The sequence below is a fragment of the Poecilia reticulata genome, linkage group LG23 (assembly GCF_000633615.1).
Source record: "Poecilia reticulata strain Guanapo linkage group LG23, Guppy_female_1.0+MT, whole genome shotgun sequence".
In the NCBI taxonomy this organism is placed as follows: Eukaryota; Metazoa; Chordata; class Actinopteri; order Cyprinodontiformes; family Poeciliidae; genus Poecilia; species Poecilia reticulata.
In genome coordinates this window covers 6,997,457-7,018,779 of record NC_024353.1, presented here as the reverse complement: position 1 = coordinate 7,018,779, position 21,323 = coordinate 6,997,457, and the positions used below count along the sequence as shown (strand labels likewise).

At 42.7% G+C, this 21,323-nt stretch overlaps 1 protein-coding gene and 2 long non-coding RNA genes across 5 annotated transcripts in view; 1 reads left to right on the top strand and 2 right to left on the bottom strand.

Annotated features, from left to right (window-relative positions):
- The window catches only part of shank3b (SH3 and multiple ankyrin repeat domains 3b), a 41,898-nt gene extending 21,036 nt beyond the window's left edge, over window positions 1-20,862 (top strand). The window contains exons 3-24 of the mRNA XM_017302735.1: window positions 4,269-4,440; window positions 4,580-4,783; window positions 5,250-5,321; window positions 5,403-5,511; window positions 5,817-5,968; window positions 6,038-6,167; window positions 6,299-6,336; window positions 6,452-6,568; window positions 6,681-6,758; window positions 7,151-7,217; window positions 8,009-8,473; window positions 9,331-9,444; window positions 9,526-9,601; window positions 10,061-10,143; window positions 11,259-11,383; window positions 11,457-11,589; window positions 12,740-12,820; window positions 12,927-12,944; window positions 14,468-14,598; window positions 15,296-15,389; window positions 15,905-16,459; window positions 17,292-20,862. Coding sequence (XP_017158224.1) covers window positions 4,273-4,440; window positions 4,580-4,783; window positions 5,250-5,321; window positions 5,403-5,511; window positions 5,817-5,968; window positions 6,038-6,167; window positions 6,299-6,336; window positions 6,452-6,568; window positions 6,681-6,758; window positions 7,151-7,217; window positions 8,009-8,473; window positions 9,331-9,444; window positions 9,526-9,601; window positions 10,061-10,143; window positions 11,259-11,383; window positions 11,457-11,589; window positions 12,740-12,820; window positions 12,927-12,944; window positions 14,468-14,598; window positions 15,296-15,389; window positions 15,905-16,459; window positions 17,292-17,638 — 3,357 coding nt within the window. The 5' untranslated portion in view covers window positions 4,269-4,272 and the 3' untranslated portion in view covers window positions 17,639-20,862. The remainder of the gene's footprint in view (window positions 1-4,268; window positions 4,441-4,579; window positions 4,784-5,249; window positions 5,322-5,402; window positions 5,512-5,816; window positions 5,969-6,037; window positions 6,168-6,298; window positions 6,337-6,451; window positions 6,569-6,680; window positions 6,759-7,150; window positions 7,218-8,008; window positions 8,474-9,330; window positions 9,445-9,525; window positions 9,602-10,060; window positions 10,144-11,258; window positions 11,384-11,456; window positions 11,590-12,739; window positions 12,821-12,926; window positions 12,945-14,467; window positions 14,599-15,295; window positions 15,390-15,904; window positions 16,460-17,291) is intronic.
- On the bottom strand, window positions 9,970-11,331 carry LOC108165869 (uncharacterized). The gene is made up of 2 exons (XR_001776198.1): window positions 11,242-11,331; window positions 9,970-10,137 (listed from the first exon to the last, which is right to left on the bottom strand). It is a non-coding gene; the product is annotated as an uncharacterized LOC108165869 (long non-coding RNA).
- The window catches only part of LOC108165868 (uncharacterized), a 29,344-nt gene continuing 19,416 nt past the window's right edge, over window positions 11,396-21,323 (bottom strand). For all 3 annotated transcript variants that reach the window (XR_001776197.1, XR_001776195.1, XR_001776196.1), the window contains exons 5-6: window positions 12,733-12,807; window positions 11,396-11,573 (exon numbers count right to left, since the gene is read on the bottom strand). This is a non-coding gene — a long non-coding RNA (uncharacterized LOC108165868). The remainder of the gene's footprint in view (window positions 11,574-12,732; window positions 12,808-21,323) is intronic.

The window sequence follows — 21,323 nt, the reverse complement described above, 5'->3', positions numbered from 1 at the left end:
TTAGAGTTCCTACCCGCTTTTTTGTTGTCCTTTCATTCTTCCAGTTGATCTGTTCTGATATCTGAAATGCGTTTCTAGAAGTTTAGCATTAGTTTTGATCAAATTTAATCAGAAACTGACATTTAGAGGAAAAATGTTACAAGTGGTTCCAAGTACTGGTCATTCAGTTTCACAAAACCTTTCTAAAAAGCTGAGATTTTTATATTTTTTAGGTAAAACCAGTGTAGTATTGACATCTTTGGGATGAAGGAAATGATGTTGAGGTCGTTAGTGACTCCAGTTAGCTGCTCGGTTCCCCTCGCCTCATTTCTGCAGGCTTTGAAAATCATCTTGAAATGTGTTTGGGGATTTGGCTTTTATTGCAAATTTCAATCATCGTTATGAGTTAAACAGCTGCTGGGGTCTCGGAGCCGGCTGATATTTTATCTCAGGAAAATGCAAACTCTGCCTTCTGATCCCTAAACTGCACGACTCGGTTTCCTGAGGATGTTGGGAAGAAGTTCACAAAATGGGGCATGGAGATAAACGACCCAGGAGAGATCGCTTCGTTTCGGGTGAAGGTCAATCTCACGGAGTTTAAAGAAAACTGGATGCAGGGATCTCTCTTCATTTGATGTTAAGAAAAGATTCCTTGTTTTCAGATTTGTTATTTATTAAAGGGATAGAAACAGCTCCAAGTCTCAGCTGCACACTGTTAATTGTTCTTTTCTATAAGAATTAAACTAAAGCTGCTTAAAGAACCCCAGAGGATGTAAGTTGATTATTTAATCAACTTACATCACTTATTTTAATCTTAAAATGAAAATTTACTAAAGGAGAATGTGGAAAAACAAAATGCAACGTCCACAAGAAAGACTCGAAAAAAGTGAACTAGTGAGCCTTGGTTCGGTTGAATGCATATGTGAACGCCAAGCGGTCAGCAGCAGGAAGTGAACTACACTGCAGGGCATTCTGGGTAAAAACAACCAAAACAAAAATACTAGTCCAGCGCTAGAGGGAGAAATGGATCGCAGTCTTTTACCAAAGACAAAAGAGAAATCGTAACACTGCTCAAATCTGATGTTTACATTTTGTGAAGAAGGAGGTTGCACTCATTGTCTTCTTCAGTGGTTTTGTGTTGTTTCCTTCAATAGTTCTTGATGCAGCGCCCCCACAGGCAAGGATGGGAACAGGTTTTGTAAAGGGTTTGGTTTGTTTGACTGTTTGATGACATATTTTGATATAATTGGATGAAAAAGGCCTCTGGCTGGTGGTGAGACGCGGTTAGTTGCAAGCACAGACACAGAGCTACAGGACACATTGTTCTTTGTTCACGAAGATATATGCGCTCACATCAGTCTCAGGTAGGTGGCACTAATATAGCAGAAGGTGTGACATCTGTGCTAGCTAGAACTCTGTCACAACGTAAATGACACAAAAGGTTTCCAATGGTTTTTGGTCGTCTTTTCCTAACTTGTCCCTTTATTTGATGAAGTTATTTGTGTGCTGAAACGTAAAATACCTGAAGTGAAGTTTTACTGTTGTATCAGGAATGGATTCTTTGACAAAGTGATAAAAATAGTGCTGAGGGCGGTAATGTTTTACTGTAAATGTGGCAAGGTCAAAACAAATATTTTTCAGATGTGAGGGGGACCCGTCCCCCTTCACTCATAATCATTGCTACGCCCCTGGATACGAAACATTAACGGCCTTCATCTGTAAACATGGCTGCCTCACTGGGACGAGTCGTTGCGCTGAAAGTTTTTACTCCGACTTAAAGCAGGAAGTGGACTACATCGCAGGGCATTCTGGGTAAACGCAACCAAAACAAACGACTTAAAAACTTTCTTCACATAGTTAAGAACCTTTGATATTGATCTGATATTGGAAATCTTGAACTGCTGATGAATTTGTTCGCATCTGGCTGATCCTGCTGTGACAAGAAGGCAGTTTAGTGGGTCGACAGAGAGAGAAAGAGAGAGAGTCAGCAGCTACTGAGAAATTGTTCAACCGCGTTGCCATGGCAACAGTGAGCATGTAGATCAGGAGTTTTTCTTTTTTTTTCTTAACACACACACACACACACACACACACACACACACACACACACACGGTGACAGAGAGGTTAGCACAGGATTCCCTGCTAATCCAGTTTCTATGACAACTCACAACTCGCCTCCCCGTCTGCCTCGCTTTCATCCCCGGCTGTGATGGAGCCCGACACAAACTTCTGACTCCGTCGGCATCGCCGCCGCGCAAGCTAGCAATTACCAGCAGTGGAGATTAATAGAAAACGATAATTAAAAGACGGGACGATGTTTTCGTTGGAGCATCATCGACTGCAGCGGCTCCAGACTCTGCGTCAACAGAAACCTGCAGGAAATTAGCTTTTATTAGCAAATTACAAAGTAGCTGAAGGGTAGCTCCAACTTCTGCATCAGTCTGAGTTCCCTACTCAGCATTTATTTCATCAGGATCATCTGAAAGCTATGGAGTGCTGTTTGCACTGTAAAAAATGAACAGCAATAATTGTGCAGTTATTCAGGTTGTTGCATGATTGTAAACAATGAGAGCTCATTTCTGAACATCAGCATTTTTAAAATCATGTTATTGATTCACTTATTAATGCCACAGTTTCAAACAAAATTTTAATTAGCAAGCAAAATATTTAGCTAATAAGTTACATATTTTGTGTAGAGTCTAATGATTAAGCTAGTGAAAATTTAGTTTTCGAACTAAATATTTAGCTAGTTTGGAAGCTAATTATGTAGCTGTAAAGCTAAATATGTATTTTGAAGCTAAATCTTTAGTTAGCAAGTTGAATATTTAGCGCAAAATATTTAGGGACTGATTTAGCTAGGAAGCTAAATAGTTTTAAAACTAAATATATTTGCTAGAAATCTAAGTATATAGTTTTGGGTAAAAATTTAGCTGAACATTTGGAAGAAAATGATTTAGTTTTTAAAACATTTCATTTTCAAGCTAAATATTTAGTTTGGAAGAAAATGATTTAGCTAACAAATTAAATATTTAGATAAAAAGTCCTATTTTTAGTTTTGGAGAAAAATTTTGATGGCAAACTATCAAGAACTGCTTAGTAGATCTTTTTTTTTTAAATTTTTTACAGAACTTCAAACAGGCGAAGCTAAAACTGACACTTTAGTATTTCTGGGTAGAACATATTAAACATTTGTTTTCATCTTATATGTAAAATCTTTATATTTTAGGTTACTTTTATTGCTTCTCAGTGTGTTGTCCTGTCAGGAAATTGGATTTTTTTGTCAGTATCTTCCAATTAACGATTAATCATTTCATCCGATTAATTGTTTCTGCTCAAGTCATGCCATTTTACCTCGTATAAACGGAAACGTATCTGGTCGGTTTAAGCGACGCCACTCGTCTGTGTTGAGCGTGAAAAACAGGAAGTGATGCGACGTCCGGAGGTCAGACTGGAGGTTCCCTGCCGCCTTGGACCAGATGAGGTGTAAAATATCTGTGGGAGGATTCAGACTCATGTCTGTCTCCACTGACTGAATATAAAACTATTTTATCGTGACTCATCATTAATTTATGTTGGAATCACAACGGCTTCGCAGCAGGGATTCTTTTAACCTGACTGATTAAATAAAACATTTTAATATTAGGCCAGTTATTTTTCAGTTAATGAAATTTCACAATTTGGTAGACTACTAAAAATATTTTGTATTTATAATTTGAGATGATTGGATTTTTTTTTTAATCAGAAGTAAACAAATGGAAAGTTGTATTTCTGTTTTATAGAACAAAGAGTAAATCAGCTGTCACTTAAAAAATATATATAATAAAAAAATATATATATATATAGTCAGTAGATCACTTAATCATTTCTTATAGATATATTTGTATTTATTATTGTATTTATATTTACAAATGGCCTGATTTGTGTTTAAACATGTAGAAGGATGGCTGATTGTTTAGTAATTAGTTACATTTACTTGAGTAACTTTTTGGAGAAATTGTACTTTTAGGAGTATTTTTACTCCACGACTTTCTACTTTTACTTGAATAAAATGTCTAGATTTTCTACCCACTGAATGAAAAACAAACATTTTAACCAGAAATTCAGCAAACAGACACACATCTGCAGTTTTTGTTGTTTTAAATTGAAATAAAAACTTATTTAGAAACTTATTTGAATTTTTTTTTCTTTCAGTTTGGTCTTTAAAATACCTTTTCATAAAATTTTTTGTCAACATGTGACATGTTCATTTCAAACTGTAAATAAATAAAGTTTTTCCTCTGACCTCCAGCCACATGCCTCTGAGTCCGACCGCTGACACCAAACATGATCGCCCGCGGCAACAGGCGGTTACTAACGGCAACCCAACAGGCTCTGCTGTCGCCAGGGACGACGACGGGGAGGACCCGCCCTCTGGAAACAGCGTCGTGGTCCGAATCGGGATCCCGGACCTGCAGCAGACGGTAACGCGCGCACAGGGCGCCAGCGCGGACCGAAGCGTGGATCATGAAACACAACACAAACCTGTCTGTGTGTCCGTCCTGTCTCTTTCTCTGTCCGTCCCCCCCTGTCTGTCTGTCTCTCTGGCTCCGGCTCTCTCAGAAGTGTTTGCGGTTGGACCCAGAGTTACCAGTTTGGACCAGTAAGCAGAGGGTTCTGGTGACGTTGACTCAGTCTCTGTCGGATGTTTTGAACTATGGTCTCTTCCAGCCGGCGTTCAACGGCCGAGCCGGAAAGTTTCTGGACGAGGAGCGCCTGCTGAAGGAGTATCCTCTGCCCAACATCACTCCCATCCCATATCTGGAGGTAAACCAGACTCACCATCACCAGCGTTTCCCTTAAATATGAACTTAAATTAAACTTGTTCATGCAAATATAATTCAGCTAATCAGAATTCAAATCAAGACTTAAAACCATCAGTTGGTGATGACGAGCAGATAAACTGATTAAATAAATCCAGGTTTATTTTGACTAAATGAGTGTCAGAACTCTCTGGGGTCAAACGTCTCTGCCTGAAAGCAGCGTCGCGATTGTTCAGATTTAAAATATCAGACATTTTTCATCAGACGGTTCAGTGAACCTCTGGGGAAAGAACTGTTCAGTTCCCAGTTCTTCTACTTCCTGTTCTCCTCGTGTTTCTCTGAGCATCGGTTTCCTCAGCAGCTCCTGTGTTTGTCCCGTTGACCTCGTTAACACGCCTGGTTCTGTTGCTTAACGAGGATCCGTTAATTAACTCTGGTTTCATGATTCTCTCTCTCTCTCTGTGTTTCAGTTTCGCTATAAGAGACGAGTTTACACTCAGAGCTATGTTGATGACAAACAGCTGGCAAAGCTTCACACTAAGGTAGCAACCGGCTCGGACAGCGACTTCTGGCTGCGTTTGTTGCCATGGTGACTGTTCAAACCGAATGTTTTGGTGTTTCAGGCCAATCTGAAGCGATTCATGGAACATGTTCACCAGAAGAATGCAGAGAAAGTGGCCAAATGGTTGGAGAAAGGCCTGGACCCGAACTTCCACGACTCGGACAGCGGAGGTGAGCCGGACCGTCTGTCCACCGCCTCGTTATAAATAAAGCTTTAAATGGAACGGAAATCTTTTTCAGTTGATTAACATTTTAATTGAATCTTTCTTAATTTTTCATTCTGATTCACATTTATATATAAAGATGAAAAAAAGTTACCATACAGTTTTTTTTTATTTTATGATTTTATTAAACAAAAACAAATAAATTCTCCGGATTCTCAGCTCTTTTCTGTTAGAGCCGTTTAACTCCGATCTGTGTCGGCGTTGGGTCGACCCGGTTCTGATTGCTAACAGACGCTCTCCCTGCCCCCCCAGAGTGCCCTTTGACCCTGGCTGTCCAGCTGGAGGACAGCTGTGAGCTCATCAAGGTTCTGCGCAGCGGCGGGGCCCACCTGGACTTCAGAACCAGAGACGGCATCACGGCTCTGCACCGGGCCGTTCTGTGCAGGAACAGCGTCGCCCTGACGGTGAGTCCGGCTGCCGGGTCTCCGGCCCGGTCCCGACCCGACCTCTGACCCCGCGCTTTGATTCCACAGACCCTGCTGGACCTCGGCGCGTCGCCGGACTACAAGGACAGCAGAGGCCTGACGCCGCTCTACCACTCTGCCATGGTGGGCGGCGCCCCCTACTGTTGCGAGCTGCTGCTGCAGGACCACGCCACCATTGGTGAGTGTGTGTGTGTGTGTGTGAGAGAGGGAATGACCTCTGTGCTGCTTAAACACCATCAGTGATAATTTATCTGTGAAAAAACAAAAAGCACTTTGTCGCTGAAAGAGTTCTCGTTGCCATGGTTACAGGGATCACTGATGAGAACGGGTGGCAGGAAATCCACCAGGTGACACACACACACACACACACTCTCTCTCATTGCTCCACTGATGACTGGTTCTGTTCAGTTCTGATTCCCCGTGTGTGGGCGTGTTTTTTTTTTGTTTTTTTTTGGTGTTCAGGCGTGTCGCTATGGCAACGTGCAGCACTTGGAGCACCTGCTGTTCTACGGCGCCGACATGAGTTCCCAGAATGCCTCAGGAAACACGGCGCTGCACCTGTGTGCCTTGTACAACCAGGTAACACACACACACACACATGCATACACACACGCATACACATAGGTGTGTGTGTGTGTGTGAGCCGGTCGGTCACATGGCCGTGTTGACATGTCTGGTGTCGGTTCTGCAGGACAGCTGCGCCCGGGTTCTGCTGTTCAGAGGAGCCAACAAGGACATAAAGAACTACAACAACCAGACGGCCTTTCAGGTGAAAACAAGACAGAAAATATACATTCATATGTGTTTAGGTCATTCTTACTGAAAAACATACATAAATCACGTTTATTGGAAAATTAATACAATATATATATTTTTTCACTTTTATTGAATTTTTCTCTTTCAATAAAAGCGACCCAAATCTTCTTTTTGCTCAGAATTTACAAAAAAACAACCTGTTTTTAATGAAGACGTTTAAATATGTCATAACATTAAAATTTAATAAAAATAATTTTTATTTATTTTGATCTGTGGATCTGAGGAAACCCAACCAGGCAGATAAAACAAATATAGCAGCAAACTGCTAAAATAATGCTTGGTTAATGATCGATTGATTTTAGAATATATTTATTTGTAATAAACTTCTAATCTGTTTGTGTTCAGGTGGCGATCATCGCTGGGAACTTTGATTTGGCTGAAATCATCAAGATCCACAAAACGTCTGATGTTGGTGAGTTTAAACACAATTCAGAGTCAGGCTGGAAAAAACACCCAGATTAATTATCGCTTAAAGAAATTTAATTTCACATTTTTAACAGCTCAGCAGAACTAAATGGGAACAAAATGTTTAAAGGTTTTATCAGATTCTGGGCTTTAGAAAGATTAACAGAGTTTGAGTTGGTCCTTTTTATGGCTGTGAAACAGAATCTAATTCAATATGGCGGCGTGTTGGAGACATGCCAGGGAGAAAGAAACAGTAAGAATAGCTGACATTTTGAGGATTTTATAGCAAAAACCAGGACATTCCTGAGTTTGAAAAGTTTAACATTTGCTAGAAAAGGATTGGATTTTTTTGTTTTACATAAAATTTTTATTTTTGAGTTTAAAAAGCTGAAATTGGATTTGTTTTGTAGAAAAATAAAAATTTTGTAGCAAATTTTTGACTTTTCAAACTCTTTTTTTCTAGAAAATTTCTAAATATTCTCAAAATGTTGGCATAAATGTCCTCCTTTTTAATTTTATTAATATATTTACAGTGTAGGTATGTATTTCAGCTGCTTTCCACTTGGTTTCATTTGAGAACCAGAACATTTTAAATGAATATTTCTTAATTCTTCACTCTGGTAAATACAAACAATAAGCAATAGAAAATATCTAAAATATATATACTTACCTGATATTGTAATAAATTTGAATATAAAATACAATTACTTATAGGATCTAAAATTAACCGTCTGTGGCGTTTGTCCTGCTGGCGCCGCTGCTGAGGTGAACTCTGTGTGTCTTCATGTGTCCAAGTAGTTCCCTTCAGAGAAACCCCGTCCTATACCAAGCGCCGCCGGGTCGGCGCCACCAGAACCCCAGCCGGGAACGGCCTGTCGTCTCCTCGCTCTCTGATTCGCTCGGCCAGCGACAACGCCCTGGAAAGCCCCGCCTCCTCGCCCGGCCCCTCCCTCCAGAGCCTGGAGACGCATCACGACTCGCACACTCACTCCCTGAGACGCCACCCGCGCCGCCTCAGGTACGCCCCGCTGCATCCGCACCGCGCTGCGGTCCGACCAGCGCCTCTTACCGGTGTGTCGCCCCGCAGCCCCGGTGGGGGGGGCCACATGGAGACCAGCCCGCCCTCCTCGCCCCCCCACACGCCGCAGATGAGGAAGAGGAGGCTCTACAGCGCTGTGCCGGGACGCACCTTCATCGCCACACGGTCCCACGTCCCTCAGGGGCCCGGAGAGATCCAGCTGCACCGGGGCGAGCGGGTCAAAGGTCAGTGGGAGACAAAGTGATCAACTCTAGTACTTTAGTACAGAACACTTCCAGGAACTTTGTAGCTGACAGCCATCTTGGTAGGAACTGTAACCGACTGTCATGGCAACAGTAAACGATCATTGATCATTGATAACTTCTGGGACAATTTATCTCCAGTAGAATCTGTTATTGTGACCATTTTAAGTACTCCACCCACCTCTGTGTGATATTATATAAATATCAGTGATATTTGCTGAGGCAGCTACTGCCAAACTAGCAGAATTAGCTTAGCTAACGTAGCTTTTATCTGCCGGCTAAAACGGACATGTAGCCTACGTGTTTTACTCCATGTTCTCACCTGGGAGTCACTAAAGCCTCATTATTCACCTGAAGAGTTCCTACGGCCTTTATAATGGTGCAGCACTCTTCATGTTCACCAAGTAGTGAACGTTAATCAGCTTGTCCACATCGTCTCACGTTTCTCCATCTCATTTGGTTTGATCCTGACAGCAGCCATTTTGTTTTTCTACATTTCCTTTTTGTTGGGCTGGAAGCCATGATGGTGCACAGCAATCCCTGTTCAGAACTTTGGGAACTATTTAGATACTCATTATCTAATCTTATTTACCTCAAATACATTTTGCTGAGTCAAAACTTTACTGAAGTTAAAGTACTTTAAGTTTTCAAAGGTACAAATTATGAGTGTTTTTACAGAACTTGCTGAAACTGCCTGACATGTAGAACCACTCTGCTACAAAAGCTCTACGTCACCAATATTTGTCTTTGAATTGTAGTGCAGTGAAGGTCATAAGTTTCCAACAAGTAAATACTAAAGTTACTGTCTGGGCCGGTTCTGACCCGGTTTGTGTCTGCAGTGCTGTCGATCGGCGAAGGAGGCTTCTGGGAGGGAACGGTGAAGGGCAGAACCGGCTGGTTTCCTGCCGACTGCGTGGAGGAAGTCCAGATGAGACAATATGACCCGCGATTGGGTAACGACCTGACGACCCCTGACCTCTGCTGTCCCCCATCCCCTTCCCAGCAGCCTCCAACATGTGATGTCTATGTTTCAGAGACGAGAGAGGACCGAACGAAGCGGCTGTTCAGACACTACACCGTGGGCTCCTACGACAACTACACCTCCTACAGGTGAGACTCAGGAACTGCACTTTATTACCTATAAATGTTGACGAGTTGGTCTTTTCCAACTCAGACCTAGCACACATTAGACCTGCTTTAGTCATTGTGGTTCTGTGGAGTAATTCTGAGCAGTCAGTGTGTTCACTGATTTCCATCTTAGTGATGATTATTGTTCTGGTTAGAACCTAAAGTTCAAACCAACTTTAGCCTAAACATAGCAGGACAGCTTCCTCAGAAAACCAGATGCATAAATCTTAAGTATCAATGGTTTCTGATCGTTAGCAACAATCCCTCTAACAGGGAAGATGCTGCCTGCTCTTAAATACTCCATATTATCCCCTTGAAATTAAAATGGAAGAACAAATTGTAAAGTGACCTTTGAAGTTGAGGCAATCATTTATTTACAGGACAGAAATCTGGATTAGCAAATAATCTCAGTTGTTTTCTCCAATCTGCATCTGGTTCCAGCGACTATGTGATCGAGGAGAAGACGGCTGTGCTGCAGAAGAGAGAAAGCGAAGGATTCGGCTTCGTCCTGCGAGGAGCTAAAGGTAGAAACGGAGGAGTGGTGGGTGGTTGGACGGAGAAACCAACAAAGATATTTTAATCTGAAACCTAGAGAGGAAAACTCCTCGCTGTGTTGTTGCATAACAGCCACAGAGCTGTGATCACATGGCAGCACTGGATTCCAGTCACTGCTGCGAAGCTGTTGATTAGCTGATAAATAACTGCATAAACATCCAGCAGCTGCTGATTAAACTCCTCTAAGGTAGAGTTAATAGTGAAGTTTACGGAAGAGGATTAGGGCCACTAGGAAAAAAATTTAAAACAGTTCTGAGAGTAAAGTCAGAACAGTTATATTTATTTTTTTCCAGTGGCCCTAATCCTCTTCCATAGAAGTTACAAAAACATCAGTAGGAAGAATATGTTGCAGCTGTGGTGTTTTACATTTAGTCATTTCCAGATCGTCACTAAATCAAACTTCCTGGTTTTTGCTGGTTGAACTGCAGGTTCAGGGTCTGTGTACCAGCGTGGAGAAAAGCTATGGGGGAATTTTTCTGCCATAAGTCGAGAGCAAACAGGATTTCACGTCTTTCTTCTCAAAATTTCTCCTTGTGCTTACAAGACATGCAACCATCTTTTGGCACAGTCACCTAGCAAACACTCAGCCAATAGAATGAAAGAGTTGTACTGGGTGTGCCTGTTATCCATAGTAGCAACCTGCGCCACCCACTGGATGGAGGGAGAAACAACAATGTCAGCTTTCTGATCAGATGTTGAGTGTAACATGGAGCAGAAAGCTGACGCCGTTTCTCCCTCCATCCAGTGGGTGGCGCAGGTTGCTACTATGGATAATAGCCACACAGGCACACCAGCGCTAGAAGGAAACACCCAGTACAACACTTTCATTCTATTGGTAGAGAGGTTGCCAAGCGACAAAAGGCGTTTCCAAAAGCAAGCAGAGACTATGTGTGAGCACGAGGAGAGGTTTTGAGAAGAAAGACATGAAATCCTGTTTTCAGGCTGAAAATCTGCGCTCTTGGATTATGGCAGAAAAATTCCTCCATAAAACTGCAGTTTCATCAGCAAAAACCAGGAAGTGCATTTTATATTTACCCAGAATTCCCTGTGCTGTAGTTTTTACTGACCTTTGACCTTTATCCAGCTGAGACGCCCATCGAGGAGTTTGCTCCCACGCCGGCGTTTCCTGCTCTGCAGTACCTGGAGTCTGTGGATCAGGGGGGCGTGGCCTGGAGGGCGGGGCTAAGGACCGGAGACTTCCTGATAGAGGTGAGAGGTCGCTGATCCTCCAGTGGAATTTAAACCGTTCCTCAGATTGACCTCTGACCTCTGCTGTGTGAAGGTGAACGGCAGCGACGTGGTGAAGGTGGGTCACCGCCAGGTCGTCTCTCTGATCCGGCAGGGAGGAAGTCGCCTGCTGATGAAGGTCGTCTCGGTTTCCAGGAAGTCAGAAACCAACCTGATCAGGAAGAAAGGTGCAGCTGATGATGCAGCTTTTCACCAACATTCATTTGTTCTGTAAAATGTTTCTAAATTCAGGTGGTTTTATGCTGCAGAAACAGATAAAAGCTGTAATTCCTGAAGTTATTAAGCTCAGAGTTTTACATTTATAACCTCCTGCAGTAAATTAATCTGACATTAGAGGTTCGTCTTAAAGGTACAGTTCAGATTTTAAAGATGGAGCCAACATGATTTATCCAACAATTAAACTCTTCACTTTTCCACAACTTCATGTGTTGCTGTTTTCTGAACAAACGATAAATATCGGTGTGTATTTTTAAATCTCTCACAACCAGCAAATCAGAATAATTATCAGAAACTACAAAATAAAACTAAGATTTAAGAAAAATGCTTCAATTCAGCAGACTGGAATATTTCAGGGTTTTAATGTAGAAAACACAAATGAAAGGAATGCTCTGATTGGCTGGTGTTGTGGTTCATTAGCAAGCGCACTGCAAAAACTCAAAATGTTACCAAGTGTTTTTTTTTTCTGTCTAGCCCTTAATAAAAGTAACTTTTCTGCCAAACATGACAACTTTGAAGTGAATAATTGTTGAACATTGATAAAAAGTTCCCGTTCCACTGGCAACATTTTTTATACCAATTTGCCAGTGGAATTAGTATTTTTTCAATGTTGAGAAATGATTCATTAAAACTTACTGAAAAGCTTCTTGTAAGTTGGTTTTGTCCTTTTTCAAGTGTAGTAAAATGTTGTACCAAGATCAAGACAAAAATACTTGGTATGGTTTCATGTTTTTGCAGTGCACATTAATTTAAAAAAAACAAAAGAAAGCGACAAAGCCAAGAACACAATAATGAATTAAAAACACTATAAAGTGACAGTTTCACAGTTAAAAGTTATAAAAAATGGGTTGAAAGCCTATTAATGAAAAATTAGTTTTTATACAGGTTTTAAAAGGAGTCAGAAAAAAGCGACTCATAGACCAGAGAATACGGTAATTCAATCTGTTGGTTCTCCATCTTAAAATAAAACTAATAAAATATCTAACATGATGTTTAACAGTAACTTCTGTCAGGACATAAAACCCATTTGGACTTGAGGGACAGTTAAAGTCCGGCTCTGTTGAACCAATTCATGGTAACTTCCTGTTTCCTACCTCTTAGCTCCGCCCCCTCCGAAGCGAGCCCCTAGCACGTCGCTGACGCTGCGGTCCAAGTCCATGACGGCCGACCTGGAGGAGATCGGTAAGAAACTCAGAGTTAAAAACAAACCGAGTTTAAAAACCAACTCAGAGTTAAAAACACTCATCAGTTTGATGTTTTTTATTGCTGATGTTTGCTCTGTCTGCAGCCAGGAGGCGCCGTTACGGTGAGTCACTTGGACCTCAGTATGGTTCTGGTCAGGTTCTGTGTCGTAATGTTCGGGACGCACAGCGTTCTCCTCCTCTCGGCCAATCAGAGCCTGAGATTTAAACACCCGGAGGCGGAGCTACGCTGTGCGTCTCTGATTGGTGTTTGTGACGTTTCAGAGCCGCAGCCGAACATTTCTGAGGAACCAAAACATTCAGAACCGAGCCGACCCAACAGTTCTGACACATTTACTGAGAACTGCAGGTTTTTTTCAGCTGTTCAGCAATAAACACTCATTTTAATAAAACATGTCGTTTCCTCATTTTTTGTCTATTTTAGTAAATACTCCTGGATGTTTGTGAGCCCACTTTCTATCAGCACCAAATAAAAAAGCAAAATAAGGAAAATGTCATTAAATCTGTTTTTATTCTTTTAGATGTTTAACCTCTGGCAGAACAACTATTGATCAGTAATAAAAGTCGATTAAAAATCTAAACTTCACCCATTCTGACTTTGTTTCAGTGAAATAAAAATAAAAATCTTCATATTCAAACATCAAGATAGAAAACTAAAAACTTTCACCCAAAAGAGAACGAATAAATTTTCCTCTGGACAGTCGGTTTACAAACTAAATGCAAAACAAATAAATCTAAAAGAGTATTACTGGGAATTCAGTGCAATTACACCATTGAAAAACAGAGGCTTCTTCAAATTCGCTGCAATACAGACTGCTACAGGAGATGCTTCCTGCCCACAGCCATCAACATCTACAGCAACTCTAAATAAGTTACAACTTTGGATCAATGATGCATTTGTCATATTTTAAAAAAACAAGCAGTTCTGCTCAACAAGTTAATCAATTCTACAGCAAACTGCAGAATTTAAATCCAGTATTTTCCACCCAACCTTCCTGTTATCTACTGATCGTGTTGCTCTCTCTCTCTCTCAAAACAAATTCCTTTAAATCTGACATCTGTGTGCTTCATCAGACCTCAAATGCAGCACTGAAACTGGGAATTAAGATTTTAAAAATGCATCTGAATCCCTAAAATTTAACTACTAAAACATTTCCACAGAACCAACAACGACCACGAGAGGGCAAAGGTCACACCAGCAGAACCACAACAGACCAGATGGTCCAACAATCCTGAAGTTCAGAATAATGCAAGTTTCTCAAAGAGCATAAACTTTAAATGTCTAGAGAAAATGTAAAACTGGACAGTAAATTAAACCACAACTAAAACCATAAATAAAATGGTTTATGAGATTTCTCTACACAAAACGGCCCGTCAAAACAACATTAATCATCAGAATTTAAAGTAATTTATCATGATTCATTGTGACGGTTCCAATTGTGTCAGAACTTTTCTTCACACAGATTTTCGTTTCAGAAAATCACGTCAGTTTAACAACAGAGAAGTCGCCGTCGGCCATGTTTGTTTCTGCGGCCCTGATAAGTCGCTCTGTGGTGGCGTCTCTGTTGCCTTCGTCGTGTTTTCTGTGTTTGTCCTCCAAATTGTTGATCTTTTTCTTCTCCTGCAGAGAAACTGGACGAGATGCTGGCCGGAGGTCAACAGGAAGTGGTTCTGAGGGCCCGCCCCTCCGATGACTTCAGGGCGGCGACGGTCAAGCAGCGGCCGATGAGCCGACGCATCACGCAGGCGGAGATCAACGTAAGACGAGCGGAAAACGATTAGCGACTCTAACAGCAAAACAAACAAAAAACTATTTAACCTCCATGACTGATGTGAAACAAACTACACAGAAATAAAAATCATTTTCAGTTTTTATTCTGAACACAAACCGAATAGCCTTGGTTCAGGGATTCCCTCAGTGTTTTATCAGCCTGGCGGGCCACCAGGCTTTACTTTCATCCTGCCAGGCTAAACTTGGTTATTAAAGATTTTATTATTCACTGAAACAAACCACTTCCTGTCTTTACTGATCTACATGCTAATGTCAGCGAATAAAATGACAAATCACAGATAAAGGATAAAAAATTGACTTTTTATTTCTTTTCATGTTTGTGTTTTATTTTTATTTTAAGATTTTATGGTTAGGGTTTTCTTCCAATAACACATACTTACATATTTTAAAATTTCCTGCCAACTTTAAAAAAAATTTAACTCCTCAGGCTGCTGGAGGACTGCCCTCTGCCAGCGGGCGTTTCTAGGTGGAATCTTGTTGGTTATTAGCTACAGCGGCTAATCGGCGCTGTCCAACTCAGTAATAAATATATCAATGTGAAAAAACATGCAAAAAGATCTGATTTTAGCAAAATATGTGACTTAAGCATCAAGACGTGCTGTGTGACTGCAGCAGTTCCAGTTTTCTCCAGTGGGGGAGCTAAAGAGCGTGTTGTGTTTGCAGTCCCTGTTTGAGCGCCAGGGTCTGGTCCCGCCCTCCGCCCCGGAGAAGAGCACCATGCCGCTGCCCAGAGGGATGTCCAGAACCAAGAGCTTCGGTGAGACCCGTCAACCCCCCGCTGCCTGGGTGACGTTTCCCCCCCGCCTTCTCCAAATTCAACAAAAATGGTGTCAAACGTTTGTGCTGCCATTATTTCAAAAGATAATAAAAAATGTTTCCAGAGGTCAGAGGTCAACCCTATTTCAATTTTACAAAATCTAAAAAATTTGGCATCAACTTATATACTTTTGAGCGGCATTAAATTTCAATTGTGCTGCTTTTATTTAGAAGATATTGATGAGGACCTCTAATGACCTCTGGAAACATCTCTCTTCAAAATGGCAGCAGCAGCACAAACAAAACATTTGACACCAATTTTGTTGTATTTGGGTAATGTGGGTGGGGCAAGTTGACCTTTTGACCTTTAAACTTTCACTATTTCTTCAAAGCAAAAGCAGCACAAACAAAACATTTGCATAAACTTTTGATCCATTTTTGGTTAGATTTGGAGGGGTGGGGACTTTAAACGGTTCTCGGCTGTTTATGCTCCCGTTTCTATGGTTACCTCGACAGGCACGCCGGACGACGACAGGATCTCGGCTCTGATCCACGAGAGCCGTTTCCCTCGCAGCTCGTCTCTGACGGACGGCTCCATCCCGCCGCCCCCTCAGACGGCTCCGCCCCCGCCGCCGTCCCCCTCTGCGCTGTACCTGTTCGACTCCGGCCCGCCGCCGTCCTTCCTGCCGCCGCCGCCGCCGGCCCGAGGCGAGGGCCTGACTCGCTCCAGCTTCAAGCCGGGGGCAGAGCCGCGGCTGCAGGAGCTGTCGGACGCCAGGAGCCACGCCCACGCCGAGCGCCAGCGCAAAGCGCGGTCCATGATCATCCTGCAGGACACGCCACCGCCGCAGCCCGACGGACACGCCGCCGGCGCCTCGCTCCACACCGCCACGCAGACCTCCACACTGTCCCTCCACAGCACCAGCCCCGCCCTCGGACACTCGCCGCTGTCCCGTCGCCGGGGACGACCGATAGAAAACCCGTACGCCAACGTGGGACATCAAGCTGCGCCCAACAAGCCCCAGAGGAGGAAGTCTCCTCTGTTGAAACAACTTCCTGTTGAGGAGCAGGGTTAGCATCGCCCGTCATCGTCTGTCTGACTTCACTGTGTTGTTCGTCACCCAGAGTAGAACGCGCGACCTTCACAGAGGTCACAGCGCCTGGCTAAAGTATTCACACCACAAACTCAGAGATAAACCAACAATGATTCCCACAGATTAATCTGCTCATTTTTCATTTAACCTTTTTATATTTTAAAAATACATTAAAGGATAAGAAAATAAGCAACTTAATTCCTTTTTTAAGTAAGAAATTAAACATTTTATTGCCTTTAGTGCTCCAACAACATTCCTTTAGCGAACGCTTCATTTGTAGCAAACGAATCACCAGCAGCTAAAAAAATACTTTTAGCATCTAAACAGCGAAGTGCTGATCTGTTTATTTGGATTAACCGATTATTAATGGGAAACACGGTGGCGCTCTGGCGCCCCCTAGCAGCAGCAGCAGGTTTTCTGAGGAATCCCTGGAAATAATGCATATTTTTTCTTTATGGTTAGAATTTGTTGCATAAATTCGGTAAAGTTTACGGCTGTAATGCGATAAAATGTGAGAGTACTTTAGCGAGGCGTTCTAACAGAAAATGCAGCGTGAGCCGTTATGCTAACATGTTTTAAATAGGCCGTTTTCTAATCTGGCTTAAATGTATCCTGCTAATACTTTCTGTTGCTTTGTGGTCATTAAATTGTTCAAACTGTGAACGTTTGGTGATTCTGTCCTTCATCATCACTTAAAACATCTTCATCTCTGAATCCTGAGGTCACCTGAAGGTCAAACCTCCCAGCAGGAACCTGAAATGTTTGCGGCGCCTCTCTGTTCAGAATCAGTCCAGTTTCTTTCCTTTCAGGTCTTGGGATCAAAGACGATCCATGCAAACCCGACGGCGGCGGACTGATGAGCCCGAGCCGAGCCGAGCTGTACCAGCAGCAGGTTCTGTCCGAGCGCGCCCGAGTTCAGGGTCGCCGCTCCTCTCTCTTCCTGTCTGTGGAGGGGGCGGGGTCGGACAGCCAGGCTCCGCCCCTCCTGACCCAGAGCCACTCCATGGACGACCTGGGCGAGCTGCCGCCTCCGGCGCCGGTCCTGTCGCCGTCACCGACGCCGCACACCTTCCTCCACCCACTGACGGGGAAACCTCTAGGTCAAACCCATTTTCATTTTGGGGTCACGAATGTTCTTAAAGGGCCGGCGGTATAGAATATTATTAATAGATGTCTCTGCATTCGATAAGTAAATGAAATGATACTGAACATCTCTTCACATTGACCACGTCCTCCAGGATTTCATTGTTTTGGCCATTTTTGAAATTAGTTTTGTGGAGTAGAAATATTAGTGATATTTCCGCTAATCAATCACAGTCTATAACTTGACATCAATTAAGACGATGCAGCAGCGGCGTTAAAGAAATACCACCACCTGCAGGTGGGAGTTAGTATCACTTAAACCAAATGGTTTTTACCAATTTTTGTAGAAAATTTGCAATAAACTCACAACACAATTATCCATTAATGCAAAAACAAATAAAAAAATGCAACGATCTGTTGATTTTGCAGAAAAACTGGAGGAACTTACATTTGGCAGCAGATAAAAACTGCTTTGATTTGACTGATGTAATTTTAAGGGTTCTACTTATGAGTCTAGAGGGCCACAAAAGACACTGTGGCGGACCGGATTTGGCCCCCGGGCCCTGAGTTTGACACCTGCTTTAGTTGTTTCAGACAAAAGCTCCAATATTTGACCGCATGGTTTTAGTGTGAGGGATTTGAGGAAAACATATCTATGTATTAAAATATAAAATATTGATTTCTTTTTAAATTTAAAGTTTAATGCTGAGAAACATTAGACTCTGCTCACATGGGAGCGTTTCCAGAAATGTTTTCATCCCCACAGAAACACAGAAAACAACATAAAATGCTTGTTTTACTCCACCACACCTGTAGGTGGCGCTAATCATTGAGTACAGGCCATGAAACTTCCTCAAACGGTTAGCGGTAAACACGAGAACGGAGAACAACAAAGCGTGATGAACAGAGGATTTCATGAACTTGAAATGAGCGGAAACAAAACAATTATCTGCCATTATTGTTGTTATTTATGAGGCATTTTCAATTTTTGTTGTGTAACTCGATTAAAACATTATTTCAAAAAATTATTTATGGTTCCCTAATACTGCGTTTCCGTGGAGATGGGGCCTAAATGTAGGTTTAGATTCGTTTTTTGCACTGTAAAAACGCAAAATCTCTCCAAGTATCGTCGGTTGTTTACTTTAGTTTGTACATTTGAAGTAAGACCAAACTTAGAAACTAAATCAAAAGCACTTCGTAAGATCTTGTGTTATTAAAATATTGTAAACTGGGTATGGGAAAATGTTTTCTACTGCGAGTGAAGAAACAGCAAAACTCCTTTAAAACAGCGCCTCCTACAGGAGAACATATAACTACATCCATACTCAATTTGCAAAGGCAAAAAATCCTTAAAGACCCATAAAAAAGTTGCTACTTAGGTTTTGTCATTTTAACTTATATTAGTTAATATACAGTCATGCTCACCATTATTGGCACCCCTTCATGATTTGCATAGCTGAGTGAATATCTTCAGAAATAAATGGAAATGTTCGAAAATTATATCAGCAGGATCTTTCAATTTGAGGTCCAAAGTAATTTAACTAAGACAATTACCATTTCAACATAAATATTTTAATTCCAAAGGACAAAACAGAAAACCAGCATGTGCACTAATATTGACACCTCTCTTTAATATTTGGTTGCGCAGCGTTTGGCCTCCAAACGTTTCTTATATTCATCTATAAGCTTCTTGCACGTCTCTGGCGGCATTTTCTCCCACGGTTCTTTTGCAATATGCTCAAGCTCTTGTACATTTGCAGGGTTCTTTTCTCCAATGGCAGATTTCAGCTCCACCCAAAGATTTTCAATTGGATTGAGATCAGGACTCATTGCTTTAAAACAGTCCATTTTTCCCTTTCAACCAGGCCTGTGTGCTTTGGGTCGTTGTCTTGCTGGAGGACCCAGGATCTTCGCCGCAAACCCAGTTTCCTTACACTGGGCAAGACATTTCGCTCTAGAATTGCTTGATAATCTTCTGATTTCATGATGCCTGTGATACGGTCAAGGCCTCCAGTACCAGATGCCGCAAAGCAGCCCCACAGCATTATGGATCCTCCACCATGCTTGACTGTTGGTATGGTGTTCTTTTCTTTAAAGGCTTCTTTGCGCCGTCTGTAAACATATTGTTTGTGTGATTTACCGAAAAGCTCCACTTTTGTTTCATCTGTCCATAAAACGTTGTCCCAGAAGGATTGAGGTTTGTCCAGGTTCTCTTTTGCGAAGATCAAACGTTCTTTTTTAAGTCTTTTCTTCAGCAATGGGGTCGTCCTTGGCCTCCGCCCATAAAGCCCCACTTTGTTTAGTGTGCGTCGTACGGTACTTGTTGAAACAATCACACCAGACGGCTCCACGTTGGTCTTTAGATGTTTGACGTGGTGTTTTTTCCTCCATTCGCACCAACCGTCAAAGACTTCTGTCATCAATTTTTCTCTTCCCCCCACGTCCAGGGAGGTTCTTGACCGTTCCATGCCTGGAAAACTTCTTAACAACATTACGCACCGTTGAAGCAGGGATACCAAGGCCTTTGGAGATGGTTTTATACCCTTTGGAGGTCTTGTGCTAGCAAATAATAGCATTTCCGATGTCCTCACAGCTCCTTCGTCTTTACCATTGTCACATGTGGAGATGAACTAACAAGTGGCTTTTAAAGCACCAACATGATTATTCATTGGTGTCACATGTGTGGAGGCAGTCCATCACAAGTGATCTTTATGTGTGATGTCAACAGGTGAGCCAAACTGGGTTTTCATATTGATTTGCAGCAAAGGGTGCCAATACCATTGGCATGGTAAAAATGATGTTTTTCATAATGTTTCTCTTTTTAAATGTTCTTTATCATTTGCTGTTTTGCTTCAGCAGTAAAATGTTGTTTCACTTGATGAAATTCCTTCAGTAAATATTCCATTATATGTACTTAAACTTCATGGGTGCCAATAATGGTGAGCAGGACTGTAGTAAATCTTGTCAAGTTCTTTAACACATGCAGTTGTTGCCATCGATTCATAGAAGATCTTCAAATTAAAAACAAAAAGCAGAGTGGGACCGAGGACACGGCCTTGATGCACTCCATGAATATAACGGCTAAATGAAACAGATTACAGACTAAATGGAGCTCAGAAAACAATTCAGCGCTGCTTTTTCAGCAACATGTGATATTCAAATCCAGTCCTGATTAAACGTTTCCCTGTTTTTTGTTTCCTCAGATCCATCGTCTCCACTCGCCTTGGCTCTCGCCGCGAGAGAGCGAGCGCTCACGGCCCGAACGCCGAGTCCCGAGCCTCGAATCAAACACTCCTCTGCCTCCACCACGCCTGTCCCCACCCCGGCTGCCAGTCCAGAGACCAGACACAAACGCACCCCGTTCACCACCCCACAGGGCAGTCCCGAGCCTCGATCCAAGCGCACCTCTCCTCAGACGAGTCCGGAGCAGCGGACCAAACACTCGACGCCTCAGACCAGCCCCGAACTGAGGCACAAGCGAATCACGCCGCCGCTGTTCCCCGACGGACAGGTGGAGCGACCCGAGACCGAGGGGGGGGTGACGTCACCCGCCGCCCCCTCCCCCGAACGATGGAGACCCTCCCCTCTGCCGGCGCTGGCCAATGAGAGCCACTCGGCGCTGGTCGACCGCCGGCGAAGCCTCACGGTTGGCAGCTCGGAGGAGGAGGGCGGGGCTTACACCGTGACGCTCCCACCTGCCCTGCTGTCCTCCAGCGACGAGGAAACCAGGGAGGAGCTGCGCAGGATCGGCCTGGTAA